Source organism: Gossypium hirsutum, chromosome A01 (assembly GCF_007990345.1).
Source record: "Gossypium hirsutum isolate 1008001.06 chromosome A01, Gossypium_hirsutum_v2.1, whole genome shotgun sequence".
Lineage (NCBI taxonomy): Eukaryota > Viridiplantae > Streptophyta > Magnoliopsida > Malvales > Malvaceae > Gossypium > Gossypium hirsutum.
In genome coordinates, this window is record NC_053424.1 from 1851319 (window position 1) to 1869845 (window position 18527).

Here is an 18527-nt window from a genome sequence, read left to right on the forward strand (position 1 = left end):
TCCAATGAAATCCTTTCGTCAACGACTACAAATTTCATATTTGTCATAAAAGAACTTAAAAGTTTTCTTAAAGAGAAAAAAAAAGAAAGAAAAAAGCTAAAATATGACATAGGTTCCTATACTCATCAAAAATTCAAAAATTAATTATTGTACATTTACTTTCAAGAATTTAGTCATTCTATTTTTTCAAATTTCAAAATTTAGGTCCAATTGTTAGCAATGTCTTCTTTTTCTTTTTTGTAAATTTATTGGTTTGACATTTTGAAATAAAAAAATTCACTTAGTAGCAATATAACAAAAAATGATGTTGTAATGAACTTAAATTTAAGAAAATAGTTTTAACAGTATTAACAGTTTGACCTGAATTCTAAAATCTAGAAAGTAAAAGGACTAAATTTTTAAAAATAAAAATATATAGAGTAAATTTTAAATTTATAAAAATCACATAAACTTAAAACATATTTTAACCAAAAAATCATATAAATTTTCACATTTTTCCTCCAAATTCATATAAATTCACATCAACTAACTGTTTCAATCAATATAAATATATAAAGAATTTTATTGACATTGACAAGACTAGTTGATAGCCAAAACTTTTTCTTCAATTGAATAGCCAAAACTATTTCAAACTTCAAGGGCATGGTGAGGACCATTTATTAAGGCTGATTTTTCAATAAATATAAGAATAAGGACTTATATACGTTAGTATAAATTTAAACATAGTAAAGAGACTATAACCATAATTTAAACTAAAATAAGTTATATCTATTACGATCATTTTTATCTAATTTTTGAAAAAAAATTAATAAATTTAAATATTTTCAAGAATCTAATTAGTAATTATTTTAATTATAAAAAATAAAATAAAAATAAATCCAAAAAAACATATTCTCTTTTTCAAATAGTTGTATTTAAAATGAAAGTTATTTAAATATTTCATTTTTTTCCACAAGTTTTTACTAATTAGAAAAGGAGGTCTTGATAATTAAATTTAATTTTGGTTGAATTTGTAAAATTGAGATAATGAAATTACGATATTTTGGATTCGAATCATATAATCCTCATGTTATGTAACTATTTTCATAGATTTATCAAAATATTATAAATACTATCAAAATTAGAATCCGATTAATGAGTGACATCAATCCAGTTTAATGAGGCATAATTAGATGTGCTCATGGGTAGGGCCGATTCCAACAAAAAATTTGGGCCCAGCTTGAAAAATGGGCATAAATTTTTGCTTAAGTTCAACTTGGATAAAAATGTTAAAACCCGTAATATTTATGCAATATTTTTGTTCATATGTAAATGTTGAGGTTAAATTTGTTACTATATCAATAACAAGTATGCACAATTGATGAAAGACATTATTAACATCATGATAAATTGTCCTTAATTGCTCCAATTTTTTGAGAGAGACTAATTTACTAAATTTCAAAATTGGGAGGGACTGGAGAGGATTTTTACCTTTTATTTTCATGTTAGTTGGGCTTAAAACATTGTCCATTTAATTTGGGCTTTAAATAAAGTTCTATAAGAATTCTAACAATTTGGGCTTAAAACATTGTGAGTTAAATTTGGGCTTTTAATCAATCAGGTTTTACACAAAAAAAGGCAAAAACGCTAAAAGGAGGGCTTGAACCTCCGACCTTGTGGTTAACAGCCACACGCTCTAACCAACTGAGCTATTCCAGCCTTGCATAAAGTATTTCCCATTAACTTATTTATTTAAGTAAATTTCTGTAAATTAATTATATATTTTACAATTCATGTTCAAGGTTCATAATCGCCTCTCTTAATAATACTGCCTCCAAGATTCAAATTTATGTCTCCTATTGAAAGTACTATATGTTTTATCACTACATTTAACACTTGTTAATTTGATAAGCTTCTGTATAATTATTGTATATTCATGTCATATTTGTAATAGTTTTTTTTTCTTACATCATATTTATATCCCGTAATATTATTATGTATTTGTATTTAAAAGTCAATATATCTAACCACCGCAAACTTCAAGGTAGTCATTTCATTGAACTAGGTCTTCGATTCACTCTGGATCAAATTCATAATCTCGTACCAAAAGATCAAATTCTCTTAATAAATTTGTCGATTAAAGTGTTTTTTCCCCTTAACAAGTAAACAGTAAATTTATTCATGGATCGAATCAAGTTAAAATCCAGTTTAAACAAAACTTTCATTTTCAATCTCGAAATTGACAAATTGAACATGACGATAAAATGAAAAAAATCAATATTTAATTTTATAATTAAATTTAAATATTAGTTTTCATTATTTTATCTAAATCCAAACTTCACCAACCAGATAAAAAAGATTTTTTTTTTTAACTCAAGGGAAAGCTCTAGGCAGGTCACCTATTAATTATGTTCGATTTGCCCAAAAATAGGGATGAAAACGTCAAAGCCTCAAAGGTCGCCAAAATGGAGAATTCCACAACTGTACCAATGTGAAAAAAAAGGAAAAAAAAAACAAGTTGAAGCTCCACACGTTTAGTTAATGGTCCTTGACATTTGAATTGATTGGATATTTATGAAAATGTTAAAATATGGTGTAGGTCCTTATATTCCTTATAAATTTTAAATGTAGTCCTTGTATTTTTATTTTTAAGAATTTACTCTATTTACTTTTCAAATTTTGGGTCCAATTATTAACATTCTTACTTTTTTTATTAAATTTGTTGATGTGATATTTTAAAATTAAAAAACAAAACCCACACTTGGTTGTCATGTAACTTAAAAAACGATATTGTAATGAACTTGAGTTTAACAAAATTATTTTACCAGTTAACAGTTTGACCTAAATTTTAAAATCTGAAAAATAGAAGGAATAAATTCCTAGAAGCAAAAGTATAGAAACTAAATTCTAAATTTACGAATAGTATAGAGACTTATCACATGTGTTAACCTTTATGAAATCACGAGATTTTAGTGGCAAACAATTTAAAATGAGTTAGTTGTACTTAGTTCATAAGTTTTATTTCACCTAATTGGTACGTAGATTTGAAAACTTTTAATCAATTTGGTACCTTTTATTGGTACATGGTTTATCCCGTTAGATAAATTAACCTCCATTAATATTGGGTTTAATTGTTAGACGTTTTTTTTGAATTAATATATCTTCTATAACTATTTTACGGTCCACAAAAATTAATGTTTTTGAGATTGATGACTACCTTTCCCAAGAATGGCATCTTCGATGTTTGAACTTGAATCATTCATTGGGGAATGCGATATGTCTTACTATTGCATCCAACATTTGTTGGTTAAAAAAATTTATCAATCCATTGATTTAAATAAAAACTTTCGAATTGTTTAGTTTCCGCTTGTAACTTTTAAAAGATAATTGACCCAATTTTAAATTTACTAATAATTTAGGGGCATTAACTGTAATTTCCAAGAACCCATGAAATCTCAAACATATTTTCAAAAAACACGTACCAAATCCTTTGACATTTTAAGTCAATATAATCCCAACACAAGGAAAGGTTCCAAACAGCTAATAGCGCCCATTAATTATTCTCATTCCCATAGACCATTTGACATTGGCAAATAAAAAGGGTTAATATCAGAAAACATCGCTAAATTAATTTCTAGATTTTAAATTAGTCCTTAAACTTTAAAATATTTTAATTTAATTTTCAAAATGTCAATATTATATCAATTAGATTCTTCCACTAGCTTACCTGTCAAATTGGATGTTAAATGTCATTTCAAATTTGATACGTAGCATGTTTAAAATACAAAAAAGATCTAAACACATACATAGTACCTATCACAATTAAGTGATAGTTTGCATTTGGCATGTTAAAAGAGAGAGTATCGATAAAATTTATGAGGGTTTTCATTTTTCTTGAGGTAAACCACATCCAATGTTATTAAACTATTATTAAATTTACGTTATGTGCACTCAACTTCAAAAAGTTACAAAAACAGTATTTGAACTATTCGAAAGTTTTTCATTTAAGTCACTAGGCTACTAAAATTGATGTTGTATAACCTTTTCTATTCACACCTTCTACACTAATCGAAAGCTCTCATTTCCTTTCTCATCTACAATTTAGTTATTTTTCATGAAACAATTTTGATCATCACAAATTTTTGAACTAAAATCCAAACAATTTTCTTCTTCAATCTTCAACATTGACTGTTGGATCGACTTGGATCAATTTTATGTTCTTCTACTCATCGCTACTAATCTACCATATTGATTATTGAATCTTCACTTCGCGCTCTCTGGCAAGAATTAAAAAAAGCAACTTAAAAGCTAGTGACTTAATTGAAAACGTTTGAATAATTCAATGACTTGAATTAAAACTTTCGAATAATTTAGTGACTTTTTGGTAACTTTTCAAAATTGACTGCTCAAACGGAAACCTACTAATAGATTAGTAACCTTGGTATAGTTTACCCTTTTTTCTTATTAACACATCGAATTTCAAGTTATCTATGCTGTAAAACATATGTATTTATAATTTCATCCACACGATTCAAATATGCTCTACATTAGATTTAAATAGACATTTAACATTCAAGATAAAAACTACGTTAATTGACACAACATTAATACTTAAGAACTTATAATATTTCGAAAGTTTGAGACAAATTTAAAATCTATGTAATAATTCGAGGACGTCCAGTGAATTTAACCCAATAAAAATAACAATCCACAATACGAAACAACAAGGAAATTTCATATTTCATTAGGGGTAAATCCGTCATTTCGACAGGCAGTTTCTTTCCGCGTCCGCCATTGCCATTTATATTATAAAATTTGACTAAAATCGTCTTCAACTTCAAATTTTAAACGCAGAACAAGAAAAAAAAAACCAAACAAAAGAGCTTTAAATTTTTTGTTTACAAACAAAAATGGGGGATTGCAGGCCATTGGGGTTCTTATTAGGACTCCCATTCGCTCTCATCGCACTGGTTTTATCCGTCGTCGGCGCCGTCATTTGGGTTCTCGGGTAAGTCTTCTTTCATATCTGTTTTTTTCTTCGTAAATGAAATCATATAGATCAAAGAGTTAAATTCCAGTAAAAAAAAATGGGTTTTGTTTTGTTTTTGATTGAAATTGTGGGATTCGATTATTTCAATGTTGTTTTAAATTTTTTTTTTGCAGGACTATATTGAGTTGTCTTTGCCCATGCTGTATTTGTTGTGCTGGACTTGCCAATTTCGCGGTGAGTCTCATCAAGCTTCCTATTAAAGTTCTTAGATGGTTCATTGATCAAATCCCATGTTGATTTTAGTTCAAAGATCATGTTCTTCAATTTTTTTTTAAAATTTTTTTCTTTGATCTTAGAGAAAGTTGTGCTGATTTTAATTTGATTTTTTAGTTTATTATTTTTATTGTTTAGATGATTGATTTATGAACGTGGCATTGATGTTGGATGGTTTACAGAGTTTAAGCATTTGATTCTTGATTTTGGGTGCTTTCTCTTTTGTACATTCTAAGATGCTTTTGAACTTCTTTTTATGGATAATTTATTATTATTTTTGTTCTTTTATGTGCTAAAAAGAGGTTTAAATTCTAGTTTTATTGATTTAATTAAGTTTGGATTGCGAATTCGGATATTCACGAATGTTAGATTTATATTCTTTATTTGAATTATATATGGATTCGTATTTTAAAATTTTTTTTACGATTAATTTGGAGTGGACGCGGATATATATACTAAATATCCTTTATTAGTAAATGTTTTCAACCGGTCAAGCTACCGATTCGTCAGTCCAATCGATTCATCTTATTTGATTAAAATAATAATTAAAAGATATTAAAAATTAGGTGCAACTACTTGACTTAATCAGTTTTTTGCCTGATTCAATAGGTCAATATTGATTTTCGAATTAACTGGTTCAATGCATTTTCTTAAATCAGTATACCAATTGGTTCTCGAATCGATCGACCAATTCGATTCAGTTCAAACAACTTTATTTGAAACCATATTACTTATTAGGATAACATATGTGGATTCGAGTTTGAATATTTGAATCCATTAGTTACAAAATACTTATTTTCATTGTTAATATATATATATATATAAAGAATTTTGTCGGATTTAGATTTATAATTTTTTGAATTTGAATATTGAGAAAACGATCAACAAATTAGGAATCGTTTTTACTATGGATTCGAATATTTGATCGATAATAATATTTAATTTAGATTTAATTTTGAAAAGTAATACTCATATAAAAATTCAGCTATTTTTAAAAATACACCTCATTACTTAAATTAAAAATAGTTTGTTAGTAATATTACGTCATTAAAATAAATGATTAAATTATATCAAATTAAATGTAAAAGGGATTAAAATGAGAATTAAACCCTTAAAAAGATCATTGAAACAGAATGACGAGGATGGAGGAATAAGAAATTTAATCATGATTTTTGAAAAACAAAGGGAAGTTAGTGCGCCATTAATACAGAAACAGATAAAGATAAAGATAGGGCACATGTTTTGATTTCATAAATTTTTTGAACTTCGAAAAATCTCCGAATGATGCCCTCCAACTCCAAAGTATGTATTTATGGATCGGGATTTGAACATGTTTAAATATAATATTAATTAAAAATTTTAAAATTAAATTATTAGTGAAATGGGGTTGGATATTAGATTGCTTTTATTTTGGTCACTTAAAAAATATATTTTTTAAAAAGACATTAAGGATTAAAGTAAAAAAGTGATAAAATTTAAAATAATGCTTTAAAATTTATCAAATTGTACTCGTTTATCCGTTTATCCAAAGTTCTAATTTCTTTTTAATATTAAAATTTTAAATTACAAAACATCAAAACCAATTGCAATTGTACATGAAAATCAAATTTCTTCTGATTCTTAAGTCTTTTATATTAAGCTAAAGTAAAGAAAAATACTTACAATTAATTATCTTTCATCCTAAACAAAACTCATAATCTCGAACGGAGAATGAGCAACTAATTTAATCAATTGCAATGATTTTTCCTTTGCTTTTAGCTTAGTATGAAAAGTTCAAGATTATATAATCAAAAGAAAGTTAAGTTTTGCAAACAGTTATTAAATATGATTTCATTATGAATAATATAGAAACATAAAATAAAATTTTGAAATTTAGAAGGAAATTAATTTAATTAATTTCAATATTATAGCAATTAAGTCGATTAACATTATCAAGGGATAAAAAAATTCAACAATTTATTTAAATTATTTTTATGTTTTGAAATTTAAATTTTTAATATTGAAAAAAATTAGAATTTTTGACATTGTGATAAACAAGTACAATTTGACAAAAAAATTCTACCCAAACAATACTTTTAAAAATAGATTTTTTTTGGGTGACCAAAATGAAAGTGACCTCGAAGTTAGTTGACCAAAATGAAAATGTGAATGGAATGTGGCGTGTACGATTAACTGCTGTTGGAGATTTAACAGTCGGGTGATTAAAATGAAAACACCCTATGACAGAATTGCAATAATTTCACTTTAAATGACCAAAATAAAAACAACCTAAAAATTGAGTGACCAACTATATAGTTCATTCAATTTTTTATAATACTTTTAAAAAATAACTCAAATTAAGCATTTTTTTTATTAAAAACCTTTTACAATTTTACTTTGTTTTTTCATAAAAATATCTTTAGTTTATCAACTTTTTCAAACTAAATATTTGCTTTGTCAATGACGGCCTTGACCTTCAGATTGGTTGCTAGTCACAGTTCGTTAAATATTTTTGGTAGTTGTATTTTATTTTTAATTTCAATTTACATTATTATAATTTTATCCATATTTTCTATATTTTTTGTGGTTTTTATTTTATCTACTCTATTTTCTTTAAAAATATATGTGATTTTAGGGTTTTTTTTAGAAATAACCTAAATAAAAAAGTTGGGTGTAAAAAAAAAAAAAACACTATCATCATGGTTAAATATGGCCCAATTTTTAACACCATAACATCTTCTTTTCTTAATAAATAAGTATTCATTGATTGTATTAAAAAGCAATCATTAATTAATTTTGATAATTAAAGTGAGAATATAGCGAATGAAGCTTCAATATTATTAGCAAAGGTTGAGGATTTAAATTTTGAAAGCTCGAATGTTTATAATTTCGATATGTGGGCCTCTTTCATTATGTGCGTATATTTTGCGTAGGTTTTATTTGATTCTTCGTTTGTAGTGCATTGTAATTAATCACGATTAATATTTTTATTTATTTTGTACTTATAATTATGATGCCTTTGTACTGGTGAAACTTTCAAAAAAAAAAAAAGGTATGCATTTACACATGATATTAAATTTATGCGTCAATATATAATTAGCTTTAATGCAAAACTAGTCTTTAGACTATCCCTCTGTTGTTATATAGGAACTTGAATTTTTTTTTTAAAAAGTGGTATTTACATTATCAAATTCATTTCATTTTTTTTAAAAATACAATATCATCCATTAAGAATGTGATACATGCCGGGGGAAGCCAAAAATCATTTTAGGGAGGCAATTATATAAATTTAAGAGGATGCAAGGTGTAATTTTACCATTGTATCAACTTGTATATATATTTTTTTAATTTTTAAAAAGACTTCAAAATAAAATTTATCATTTTTAGAATAGCTAAGGCTAAAGCCTATTGCCCTAAGATTCGCACTTCGATAAGTAGTTCATTCTTCCCGAATGTTATATATTTTAGGGATAAAATAAGACGAAATTAATAGTTTATGTATCATTTTAAACCAAAAACTTTAAATACTTAAATAAAAAAAGTATAATTTGGGTGCAAATTTTGTAATTAACCATATATTATTTTGGTCAATGAATTAAGATAATACATTATTTAATTTTTTAATTAACCATATATTCTATTTTTATATTTTTTAATATATTCATATTCATATTCTATTTTATTTTTTATATTTATAATTTAATTTTAAAATTTTCCTCTAATGGACTACAAGGAACAACTTTAGTATTAAAAAAATAAATTACATTTTGGAATATATATATATTGTCTTTTACAATTTCTTATAAAATTATAACTTTTAGTATTAATAAATAAACATTTTAAAATTTTAAAAAAATTATATGGTGGGTAAAAAAATTATGTTTCCTTCGAAATGCCGCAACAATTTAATAGAAGGCTAAATTACAGCTAATGTCACTAAATTATTAATAAATTTATAGTTTGGTCATTTAATTTTAAAAAATAAAAAAAAGTCTCTAAACTATTCGAAAGTTTTCACTTAAGTTGCTGGGCTGTTAAAATCACTATTGTATACTTTCTTTACTTGCACTATATGTACCAGTCGAAAGCTCTTCTTCTTCTTCTTCTCTTTTACGGTTCATTTTTTTTATGAAACAGTTTTGAACATTACAAATTTGTGAACCAAAATCTAAACAATTTTTTTCTTCGATCTTCGGCACGAATCGTTGCTTGAAGCTCACTAGTCAAACTTTAAAAAACTTAATAGCCAAGTAACTTAAATAAAAACTTTCGAATAAGCTAATAACCATTTTGTAACTTTTTGAAGTTGAGTGTCCAAAACTTAAACTTATTAATCATTTAGTCACATTTGGTGTTCGGTTTAATAAAATTAATAAGTTGTTTTTTATATAGAAAATTGCAAGGATTAATTGCACTAACTTTCTTTGAATTATGGATCAAATTTTTTAAAATATTTTAATTAAATCTAAAAATTAAACGATTATTTCAATCAACTTAAAAGAGCTTAATCAAGCTTTAAGTAGTCCAAGTATGTCTTAGGCCTAACCCGAGCTTAGAAATTGAGTTTAATTTAGCTCAAGCCAAATATTAGACCTAAAATTATGAGTCGAGCTTTGAGTTCGGTTTGACTTGATTACACTTAGAGCTGACCACTAGATTGACAGTAAACCTAATTGTAACGATATTTTTAATTCAAGGATTAAGTTAGAATATTTTGAAGTTCAGGACCAATTTAGACTTCAACCCACATCTTGGGGACTTCCACTGTAAATATTCCAATCAGCTAGTACTTTGAACATAGAACTGGGAAGGTGATGATATATATTCCAGGAACCTTCAACAATACGCAGTCCCCGCCACCAATCTCAAAACATCATACTCTTGATTGAATTGCTTTTAAAATATATTATTACTTTACAAATTTGAATTTCTAATACAAATATTTTTTAAGAATTTAACCTTTCGATTGAAACCAAAAAGGATCAAAAGAGTTGGAAAATAGAAAAAGATTGAAAATGGGTTTGGATTATTACAAGATACTGAAAGTAAGTAGCAATGTAAACGATGAAGATTTGAAAAAAGCATATAAAAGATTGGCTATGAAATGGCATCCTGATAAGAACCCATTAAATAATGAAGATGCTGAAGCTAAATTCAAGCAAATCGTTGAAGCCTATGAGGTATTGGATTAATCATCTTTGGTACTAAATTCAAGCATATGTTCAGATTTGTTAGCTTTGATTCATTTTATAATATGGGGTACCTAGTTTTTGCTTTATTAGATCTTGGTATTGGATTAATCATCTTTGGTACTAATTTACTGATCTGGGTGTTTGTTATTTTTTGTTAATTTTGTGTGTGTGTTTTTGTTTGTTTGAAGGTTCTAAGTGATCCTCAGAAAAGAGCAGTGTATGATCGGTACGGTGAAGAGGGTTTAAAAGGTGTGGCGCCACCGCCGGCATCAGGCGGAGCTTCCTTTTTTTCCACCGGATATGGAATCCCGACTACGTTCCAGTTCAATCAACAGAATGTTGCTGATGAAATATTTAGTGAGTTCTTTGGTGCTTTTGGTGGTGGTCTGAGAGGTACAAGATTCTCTAGTTCACTTTTCGGCAATGACATATTTGGCGGCGGCGGTGGTGGCAGGGGAGGCGTACGGTTCTCTGGTTCAGTTTTTGGTGATGATATTTTTGGATCAACGAACCAAGGTGCACTAAGAAAAGCTGCTCCAATGGAGAATTGGTTGCCTTGTAGTCTTGAAGAGCTATATAAAGGGACTACTAAGAAGATGAAGATCTCTAGAGAGATCGTTCATATCAGTGGGTAAATAAAAATCTTTTTGTTTTCTCAATTTGATCCCCGATTTTTGTTTATTTTCCAATTAAGGGATTCCCGACTTTTTCGGGAGAAGTTGATGAAATGCCATAGATCCCTCAACAAAGTCCTCTATTGTTTATTAGTCCATTCTTTCATTGTTAGATTAGGTCATATGTTCTCTGGTAAAATTACCATGAAGGTCCTTGTATTAGGTGTTAGATTACATTTTGCACAAACTGATCCTTTTTATTAAAATTTCATCTATTTCTACAGTTAAAAACTGATGTGGTTGACAGCATAATTAAGCATTTTGCTCTTTGATCCAATGAACTAGGACAAATCTGTCCATTTTTTTATTAGAGGCAAAATGTAATTCGACTGCTAATATAAAGGCCTCATTGTGCTTTTACTTATATTCTCCTTAGTTTATCTGTCTGTCCTTCCTCGACATCGAGTTTGTGAAGAACATGTGTAGGTTACATAGATATGTCGGAATGTAGGATGACGGTTGTGCACATCGGTTCTTATTGAGGTTCCTTTGATAGTGAGTTAACCGGTTGATGTCTGCAGAGAACATGCAAGTTAGGGAGATCGTTTTCGTAGTTTGTTTAAGTTTGTGCAGCCAAGTCTCTTCGAGGGATTCGGACTATCAATTCTGTAGTCCGTAGGTACTGGAATTAGTTTCAGTGACCCGAATTTGTTTCCGTGTGAATGCATGATTTGTTACCATATTCAATAGTAAACTTGTTATTTTATCTATGATTGCAGCAATATCATGCAGGTGGAAGAGATTTTAACCATCAATGTGAGGCCTGGATGGAAGAAAGGCACGAAAATCACATTCGCGGAGAAAGGGAACCAACGACCAAATGTTATACCTGCTGATCTTATCTTTATCATCGAAGAAAAACCACACAATGTGTTTACTCGGGAAGGCAACGACTTGATCGTCGCACAAAAGATCTCCCTCGTCGACGCATTGTACGGTTGTACAGTTCATCTTACTACCCTGGACGGCAGGAATTTAACCATTCCGATACACAACGTAATACATCCATGCTATGAAGAAGTGGTTCCGAGGGAAGGCATGCCGATCCAAAAAGACCCTTCAAAGAGAGGAAACTTGAGAATAAAATTCGACCTCAAGTTCCCGACACGGTTGACCCCAGAACAGAAATCTGGAATAAAAAAACTCTTGGGACCTTGAGACTGATATTGGCTAATGTTGTTTTCGTTCTTTTGATTCACTGCTTGAAAAAAATTACTGGTTTTTTATGCAGAAAGCTCCCCACATGTATGCTTGATAGTAAGAAAATATGAAATTTCTTTGTTAATCCATACAAAGAGAAATAAAATTATAATAATGGCCAAAAAATTATAAAACTAAATAACAATTAAATATTCAAATATCCGAATCCATTTATCCGCAAAAAAAAAATATATATATATATATATATTTGAATTATTGACAGTGTACCACAGAAACTAAAGAACCAGCTGATGGTACATTATTTAAAGTTATCCTCTGATTCACGGAATTATACATCATCGTTAATGCTTCAAATATAAACAGTAACTCAAATTGATTGTATAAGATCTATACCAGTGCTTAAACCGAAGACCAAGCGTTTGCTTCAATCCAATTAAAAGCTATGGGGCCGAGAAAGGCGTCGGGGATGCCGAAGGAACTGACTAAAGCAAGCGCATGAGGTCGGAGTTCAGTGCAGAGTTTTGTTATTTCTCTCCTCGCATTGGCACCATTGTCCACTGATAGGTACCCATATTGTAGAAACGAAACATCTTCGATACATATCAAGGCATATAATGATCTCAATGTACCTAAGACATCCTGCATAAGAAGAAAATGAAAAGACTCTTAACATAAATTCTAAAACCAGAACCAGAAGCATGCTTTTAAGGTTTCAATTGTGGTACATATAAAGTTTCCTGGATTTAAATCAACTCCATTTGCAAAGATCCTATATATTAGCAATTTTTTGATTATATTCATCCTACCATATGTCCTGAAACTATACAGTTAGGGACAGCTTTAGAAAACTGTACATATTAGGTTTGAGTTGTTTTGGGTTTAGGGTTAGATGACAATGAGCCGCTGGTTTGATGGCAAAATGACTTCTGAAGGGTTTAAGTTCAAGATAGGCAGTTAGAGGCTTCCTTAGAGAACTTTATAGAGTCAAGTTTGAGTTGTTTTGAGTTTAGGGTTAAAACAACAATGAGCTATTGGTCTAATGGAAAAATGACTTCCGAAGGGTTCAAGTTCAAGTATGGCATTGAAGTCCCGCAAAAAGGTCTTGCATCAATTAACTTTTCAAGTCAATTCAAGTCGGAATCGGAAGATAAGAGTTTTTCATTCAAATTAGGTCCAACAACCTTTTCAATCATAAAGATAACAATCAGGTCTATGCTACTGTCAGATGCTTGTATGAGCAACACCATTAAATAGCACTCACCTTCAATGAACCAGCAGGTAGAGTTGTTTCTGCATCGACAAACGTTTGAAATATTGCTCGATCTGAGAAAGCCTTTCCTAAATCCTGTGCCAGCTGATAACACTGGAGTGCAAAGTGACGTGACAATTAGATTAAAATGTTGAGAAAATGATAGCGATTTAAATAAAAACAAGTGCTTCCTCACCATCATGAAGGCCTGCTCGCTACTTTCTCCCTTGGCTTTACATTTTGAGACATCCGCAACAAAACGATTCAAAAGATCCCTTTCCCTTAAGCACAAGGCATCCATCTAACATAGCACAATGGTCCGAGTCACCGAGGAATTTTAATACGGTATATTAAGAATCGAAGAACCAATGATACTCTTATATTACCTGGAACTGACTGCACTGGAGGGTAGTGCTAGTAAGCTGTAATGGAATGACAGGGCAGGGTTTATTCATGTGTTCTAAGCCCAGACCCTTGAAAACCTTGTTTCTTTTCTGAGCTGCCATGTATTCAGCAAAAAGAGCCTTGCTGACCTGTTTTAAGCATAGTTGCAATAAATATAGTGTGTATTACTATTCTTATACTTCTATATATACCACCAACGTAAGTAATAAATCAGTAGACTTGATCCTAGTGGAAAGATGATGAAATTAGAATTGACTGTTCCTTGGGATGTTAAACACAAAACCGAGGAAGATGGTTAAGATTGATCTACATAACTTCTAGGTGGCATCTATTTAAAGATCCCATAGTGAGATCCCATGGGATCTTTTTAAATCAATGATTGAAATAAAAAAGGAGAAAAAGAAACACTAATCTACCATTGATCAAGCCACGTTGGATTTGTATCGAAAAAAAGTGAGTTTACCTTTTAACCAATACAACAAGTTTTAACACTAAAGGAGAAAAACTGATTTCTAGAGAAAAGCAACAAATTCGGTAACTGATTTAACAGGTTCCAAGTCACCAGCACAATTTCCTAGTTTCTGGCATAGCTTAATCAAATGGCTACTGTCTCCACATTTCTTTCTTTTAACCAATGCCGTTGATTTTGAAAAGGGGACACCATAAAAAGATCTCACCTTAGACATTACCTAACTTCTAGGCCAATCATCTAGATTTTTGTTTACCTGCTGCATCAGAATAAGATTGTCGCCCTCAAAAGTGGATTGCACATCATATTCACCTTTCAGCTGACCAACACGATTCTCGGTCTTTAATCCTTGTCCTCCGCAAGCTTCACGACATTCCTGAGCCATGCAACAATTGAATCTCAGTAATGACGCGTACAGTTAAAATATTCAACTTAATTAAGGATTGTTTGTTGGTCACCTGAAGTATTTGCATGTTATTCCAAGTAAAAGTAGCTTTGAATGAACTTGAAACTATATGTATGGTTTTGTTTGACTGAGGTGTCCTCTTCACATACAGCATTTTCAAGTAGTTTGCTGCGAAACTCATAGCATAGCTGCAGCATATAAAATTAAAAGCAAATGAATAAATGAGCATTTATCAAAGTCAGTTGCTCTAACAAAATTATTACTCGTTCCAGTGTAATCCAAGCAATTCCAATACGTCTCTTGACCAACTTTATAGCCATGTGAACATATCACTAGCTACAACTTAGAATAAATTAGCAACTAAATAAAAGCTAACATCTTATAATTGAGTTAGTTGACATTCCAAATACAAGGATTTTCAATCCAAGAATGCCGAAAAGAAGTTATTCAAACACAAACAAAGTCAGCACCTATAGCACCATAAGATATACTTACGTCTTTGCAACAAGAGGGAAGAGTCGGCGTTGATGACTTGGGTAATCTAGCAATAAGACCTCAGGTTCATTTTGTTTGAGAGAAAATGCCCGCCTTGTTAGTGCATACCTAATGGAAGTTGCTAAAGCAACCTAAAAGGGAGAGCAATGACATGATATCAATGAAGTTTCCATTTGGTATTAGTGGCATGCCACCCCACATCCCAAAAATACAAAAATATGCAATGCTGGTTTGCATACCTTTGATTGATAAACCGAAGAAATAGCAATATTAATACGACCTACTGTCAAAGGGGCCATGAATGCAGCAAATCTCTGAATTAAAGCAACAGATGATAAAAGCCATCAAAATATTATTACCAACAAAACGAGAACCCTATTTTGTACAGCACACAACTTTAGAAACAGATACCAATCATCTCAAATAGGAATACCTGATCCGGGTTTTCTATTGAACTTAGATATTTCCCATCAGGTGAAACATCAGCAACCGAATTCAACAGGTTCTCTCTGGGAACTCGAACATTGTCAAACCTGAAATCACGAACGTAAACCTTTTGGACTAGAACTTAAAATATTGAAGTCATGGTGAAAAAGTCTAGGTTTCAAATTACCAGATTTGACCATTATCAACACCATTTAAACCAATTTTGTGACCACAATCAACAATACGAATGTTTGGACATATGTTACCATCAGCATCCCTGATTTGGACTATAAACGCATGAACCCCTTGATTTGTTCCATTTATATATAGCTGTGAAAACACAACCGTATGCGTAGCATGCTAAAAAAGGCAAAGCAACAAGAAAGAAGCAGAAGTATAGCATTTCAGAATATGGGCAAAACCAGTTCATAAAAAAACAGTTGAACGGATCGAAAAGACAATCAAGGGAGAAACGGTATTGATTGGACAAGCATACATTGGCTGCCCCACCAATCCAATACTTCTGAGCCGATTCGCAAGGCGTATTAATGACAAACTCCCCTGTATTTGAATCATAAGTCGTTACTGTTTCAATACCACGAACCTAAAAACAGGAATGCCGGAATAAATCAGGAGGAGAATGTATACAACTGCATAGAAAATCACAGAAAAAGAATTGATTCCCGTTAGCAAAGCACATACATTACTTCCATGCCCCAACTCTGTCATTGCAAAGCAACCCTTGATCGAGTAATTCTCGGTGTCCCTCAGCCACTTGTCATGATGATGTTTTGTACCAAAAAATTGGATGGCACCTCCCCTGCATATATATATGGCAATTAAACGAAGCCATTAACTCTACATAATTTTGTTTGCATGTAGGATAAAAACGGATTAGATATCTGTAAATTCTAATATCCGAATCGAAATACACATAAACTACTTTAAAATCCGAATCTATTTATTATACACATAAACTACATTGAGAAAACAAACGCACCACAAGAAGAAGTGAACCCCGAGCTTAGTGAAGAGGGAATGATCATAGATACTGCAAACCTCAAAGCCAGCAAATTTCCTCATCTCAATATCTTCCCCTTTCTCCGTTAACCATCCTTTAAACGCCCCCTTTTCAAGCAAATACTCAATTCGTTTCAACGTCATCTCCCGTTGCTGCTCCATCGACTGGTTATAGTCCGGCGAAACGAACACCTTCCCTCCCCTAACCTTCGGGTTGAACAACTTGCTTTGTTTCATCAACCCGAACAACCAATCCCGTTCCTCCAGGTTGTGCCGGTCAATCAACTTCCTCATATCCTTAATGTCAAACGCATAGTTCTCGGAAAGTTCAGGCGGTGAGTAGCTTAAACAAGCGTTTGAAGAAAGGGTTTGGGATGATGGGGACGATTGGAGCAGATGATTGGTGAGAATTTGGGTTCTTTTGAAAGCTTGTTCCATTTTGGAATTTGGGTTTTGATTTTTACTAGATTCTGTCTTAGTATTTGCAGAGAAAATTGAAGAAGATGACATGAATTTGAGTTGAACATGATACAAATCCTTGTACATTTTTTACATTTAGAATTTTGTTTTTATTTATTTTTTATAATTTACTCCATCTACTTTTTTAAATTTAAAATTTAGAACAAATTGTTAACCCTATTTTAATTTATTATTGTAATATTTTAAAATAAAAGGAAATAATTATTTGCTGGCTATAAAACAAAAAGATGGTGGGATTTTAAATAAAAATCTTAACGAGTATTAACAATTGAGGTTTGGAGTATTTCAATATTTAACTGAATCGAATTACTATTAATTGAATTAATTAAATTTTTTAATTTTTTAATCGTTAATTGAACTAAAATTTTTTCAAAAAAATTAATCAAACTGAAATATTTTGGTTAATTCAATTGGTTAATTGAATTAATCGAAATTTATATTTTTTTTGTTTGACTAAATTAAAACTACAAATAATTTGTATTATTAATTATTAAGCTTGATTAATTCTATTAATTATCCAATAATTGAACTTCCAAAAAAATATTAACCGACCTCTGACTAAATTAAATTGGTTAATCGACCGATTAATCGAATTAGATCAATTCGGTCAATTAATTTGATTTTAATTGAAATTTGAACACTCTTAACTGAGGTCGCATTTAATGTAACATTCACATATGTCTACTTAATTTTTCATTCATTTTAGAATAATTTAATAAAAAAACCGAAATTTAAAATTAAAAAAGATAAAAAAAAAGTTAAATAAAAGACTAAAATTATTTTTTGTAATGTTGGAGGACGAAATAATAATAATCATTATCATTCCATCGGCTACGTAAGTTTCGTTGTGGGCTACATGAAAGGGACTATAGTTGGAATTGTACCAATTACCAATTAAGATCCAATGACTACATAAATTTCTTGTCGGCCCAAATAGGAAAAAGTGACTGTTTCAATATCTTGCCTATTAAAACACGACACGAGAAAAACATGTGGATACAGAATTCTTAAAAATCTAATTAGATAATATTAATATACAAGATTAATTCAATGAAGTTGGGGATCACCTTGGAAATATATTGATTTGGTATAGAATTTTTCATTGGTGGAGTTCCTTTAAAGGTTGGCCTGAAATATGGAAAAATTTAAGTGAATATATTAAGATCGAAAAATAAATTTAGATAAAAAAAGAAATTAGATTTATTTAAAATATAGATCGGACTTAAATTTAAACATTCAAGGCTCGAGGTCGGTTCAGTCTGTTTTTAAAAAGTTCTAAAAAATAATATGGGCAGGCCTAAAATGAGATTTGGTTAGTCTTTTGCAAAT

At 30.1% G+C, this 18527-nt stretch overlaps 3 protein-coding genes and 1 non-coding gene across 4 annotated transcripts; 2 read left to right on the forward strand and 2 right to left on the reverse strand.

The window, feature by feature from the left end:
• Positions 1-1624: 1624 nt before the first annotated feature.
• Positions 1625-1698, reverse strand: TRNAN-GUU (transfer RNA asparagine (anticodon GUU)). Its single transcript has one exon. It is a non-coding gene; the product is annotated as a tRNA-Asn (tRNA).
• Positions 1699-4806: 3108 nt separating this feature from the next.
• Positions 4807-5516, forward strand: LOC107938472 (signaling peptide TAXIMIN 2). The gene is made up of 2 exons (XM_016871641.2): positions 4807-4987; positions 5143-5516. The coding sequence occupies exons 1-2, from the start codon at positions 4890-4892 to the stop codon at positions 5264-5266; spliced, it is 222 nt and encodes a 73-aa protein (XP_016727130.1). The 5' UTR covers positions 4807-4889; the 3' UTR covers positions 5267-5516.
• A 4538-nt stretch (positions 5517-10054) lies between these two features.
• LOC107938471 (dnaJ homolog subfamily B member 13) lies at positions 10055-12376 on the forward strand. The gene is made up of 3 exons (XM_016871640.2): positions 10055-10401; positions 10602-11044; positions 11807-12376. The coding sequence occupies exons 1-3, from the start codon at positions 10237-10239 to the stop codon at positions 12243-12245; spliced, it is 1047 nt and encodes a 348-aa protein (XP_016727129.1). The 5' UTR covers positions 10055-10236; the 3' UTR covers positions 12246-12376.
• A 93-nt stretch (positions 12377-12469) lies between these two features.
• Positions 12470-17330, reverse strand: LOC107938469 (acyl-coenzyme A oxidase 3, peroxisomal). Its single transcript, XM_041117621.1, has 13 exons — positions 16699-17330; positions 16401-16518; positions 16195-16302; positions 15886-16058; positions 15706-15805; positions 15512-15586; positions 15273-15403; positions 14830-14965; positions 14628-14747; positions 13884-14030; positions 13694-13798; positions 13510-13611; positions 12470-12887 (listed from the first exon to the last, which is right to left on the reverse strand). Exons 1-13 carry the CDS (start codon positions 17262-17264, stop codon positions 12648-12650), a joined length of 2121 nt encoding a protein of 706 aa, XP_040973555.1. The 5' UTR covers positions 17265-17330; the 3' UTR covers positions 12470-12647.
• Positions 17331-18527: the final 1197 nt, after the last annotated feature.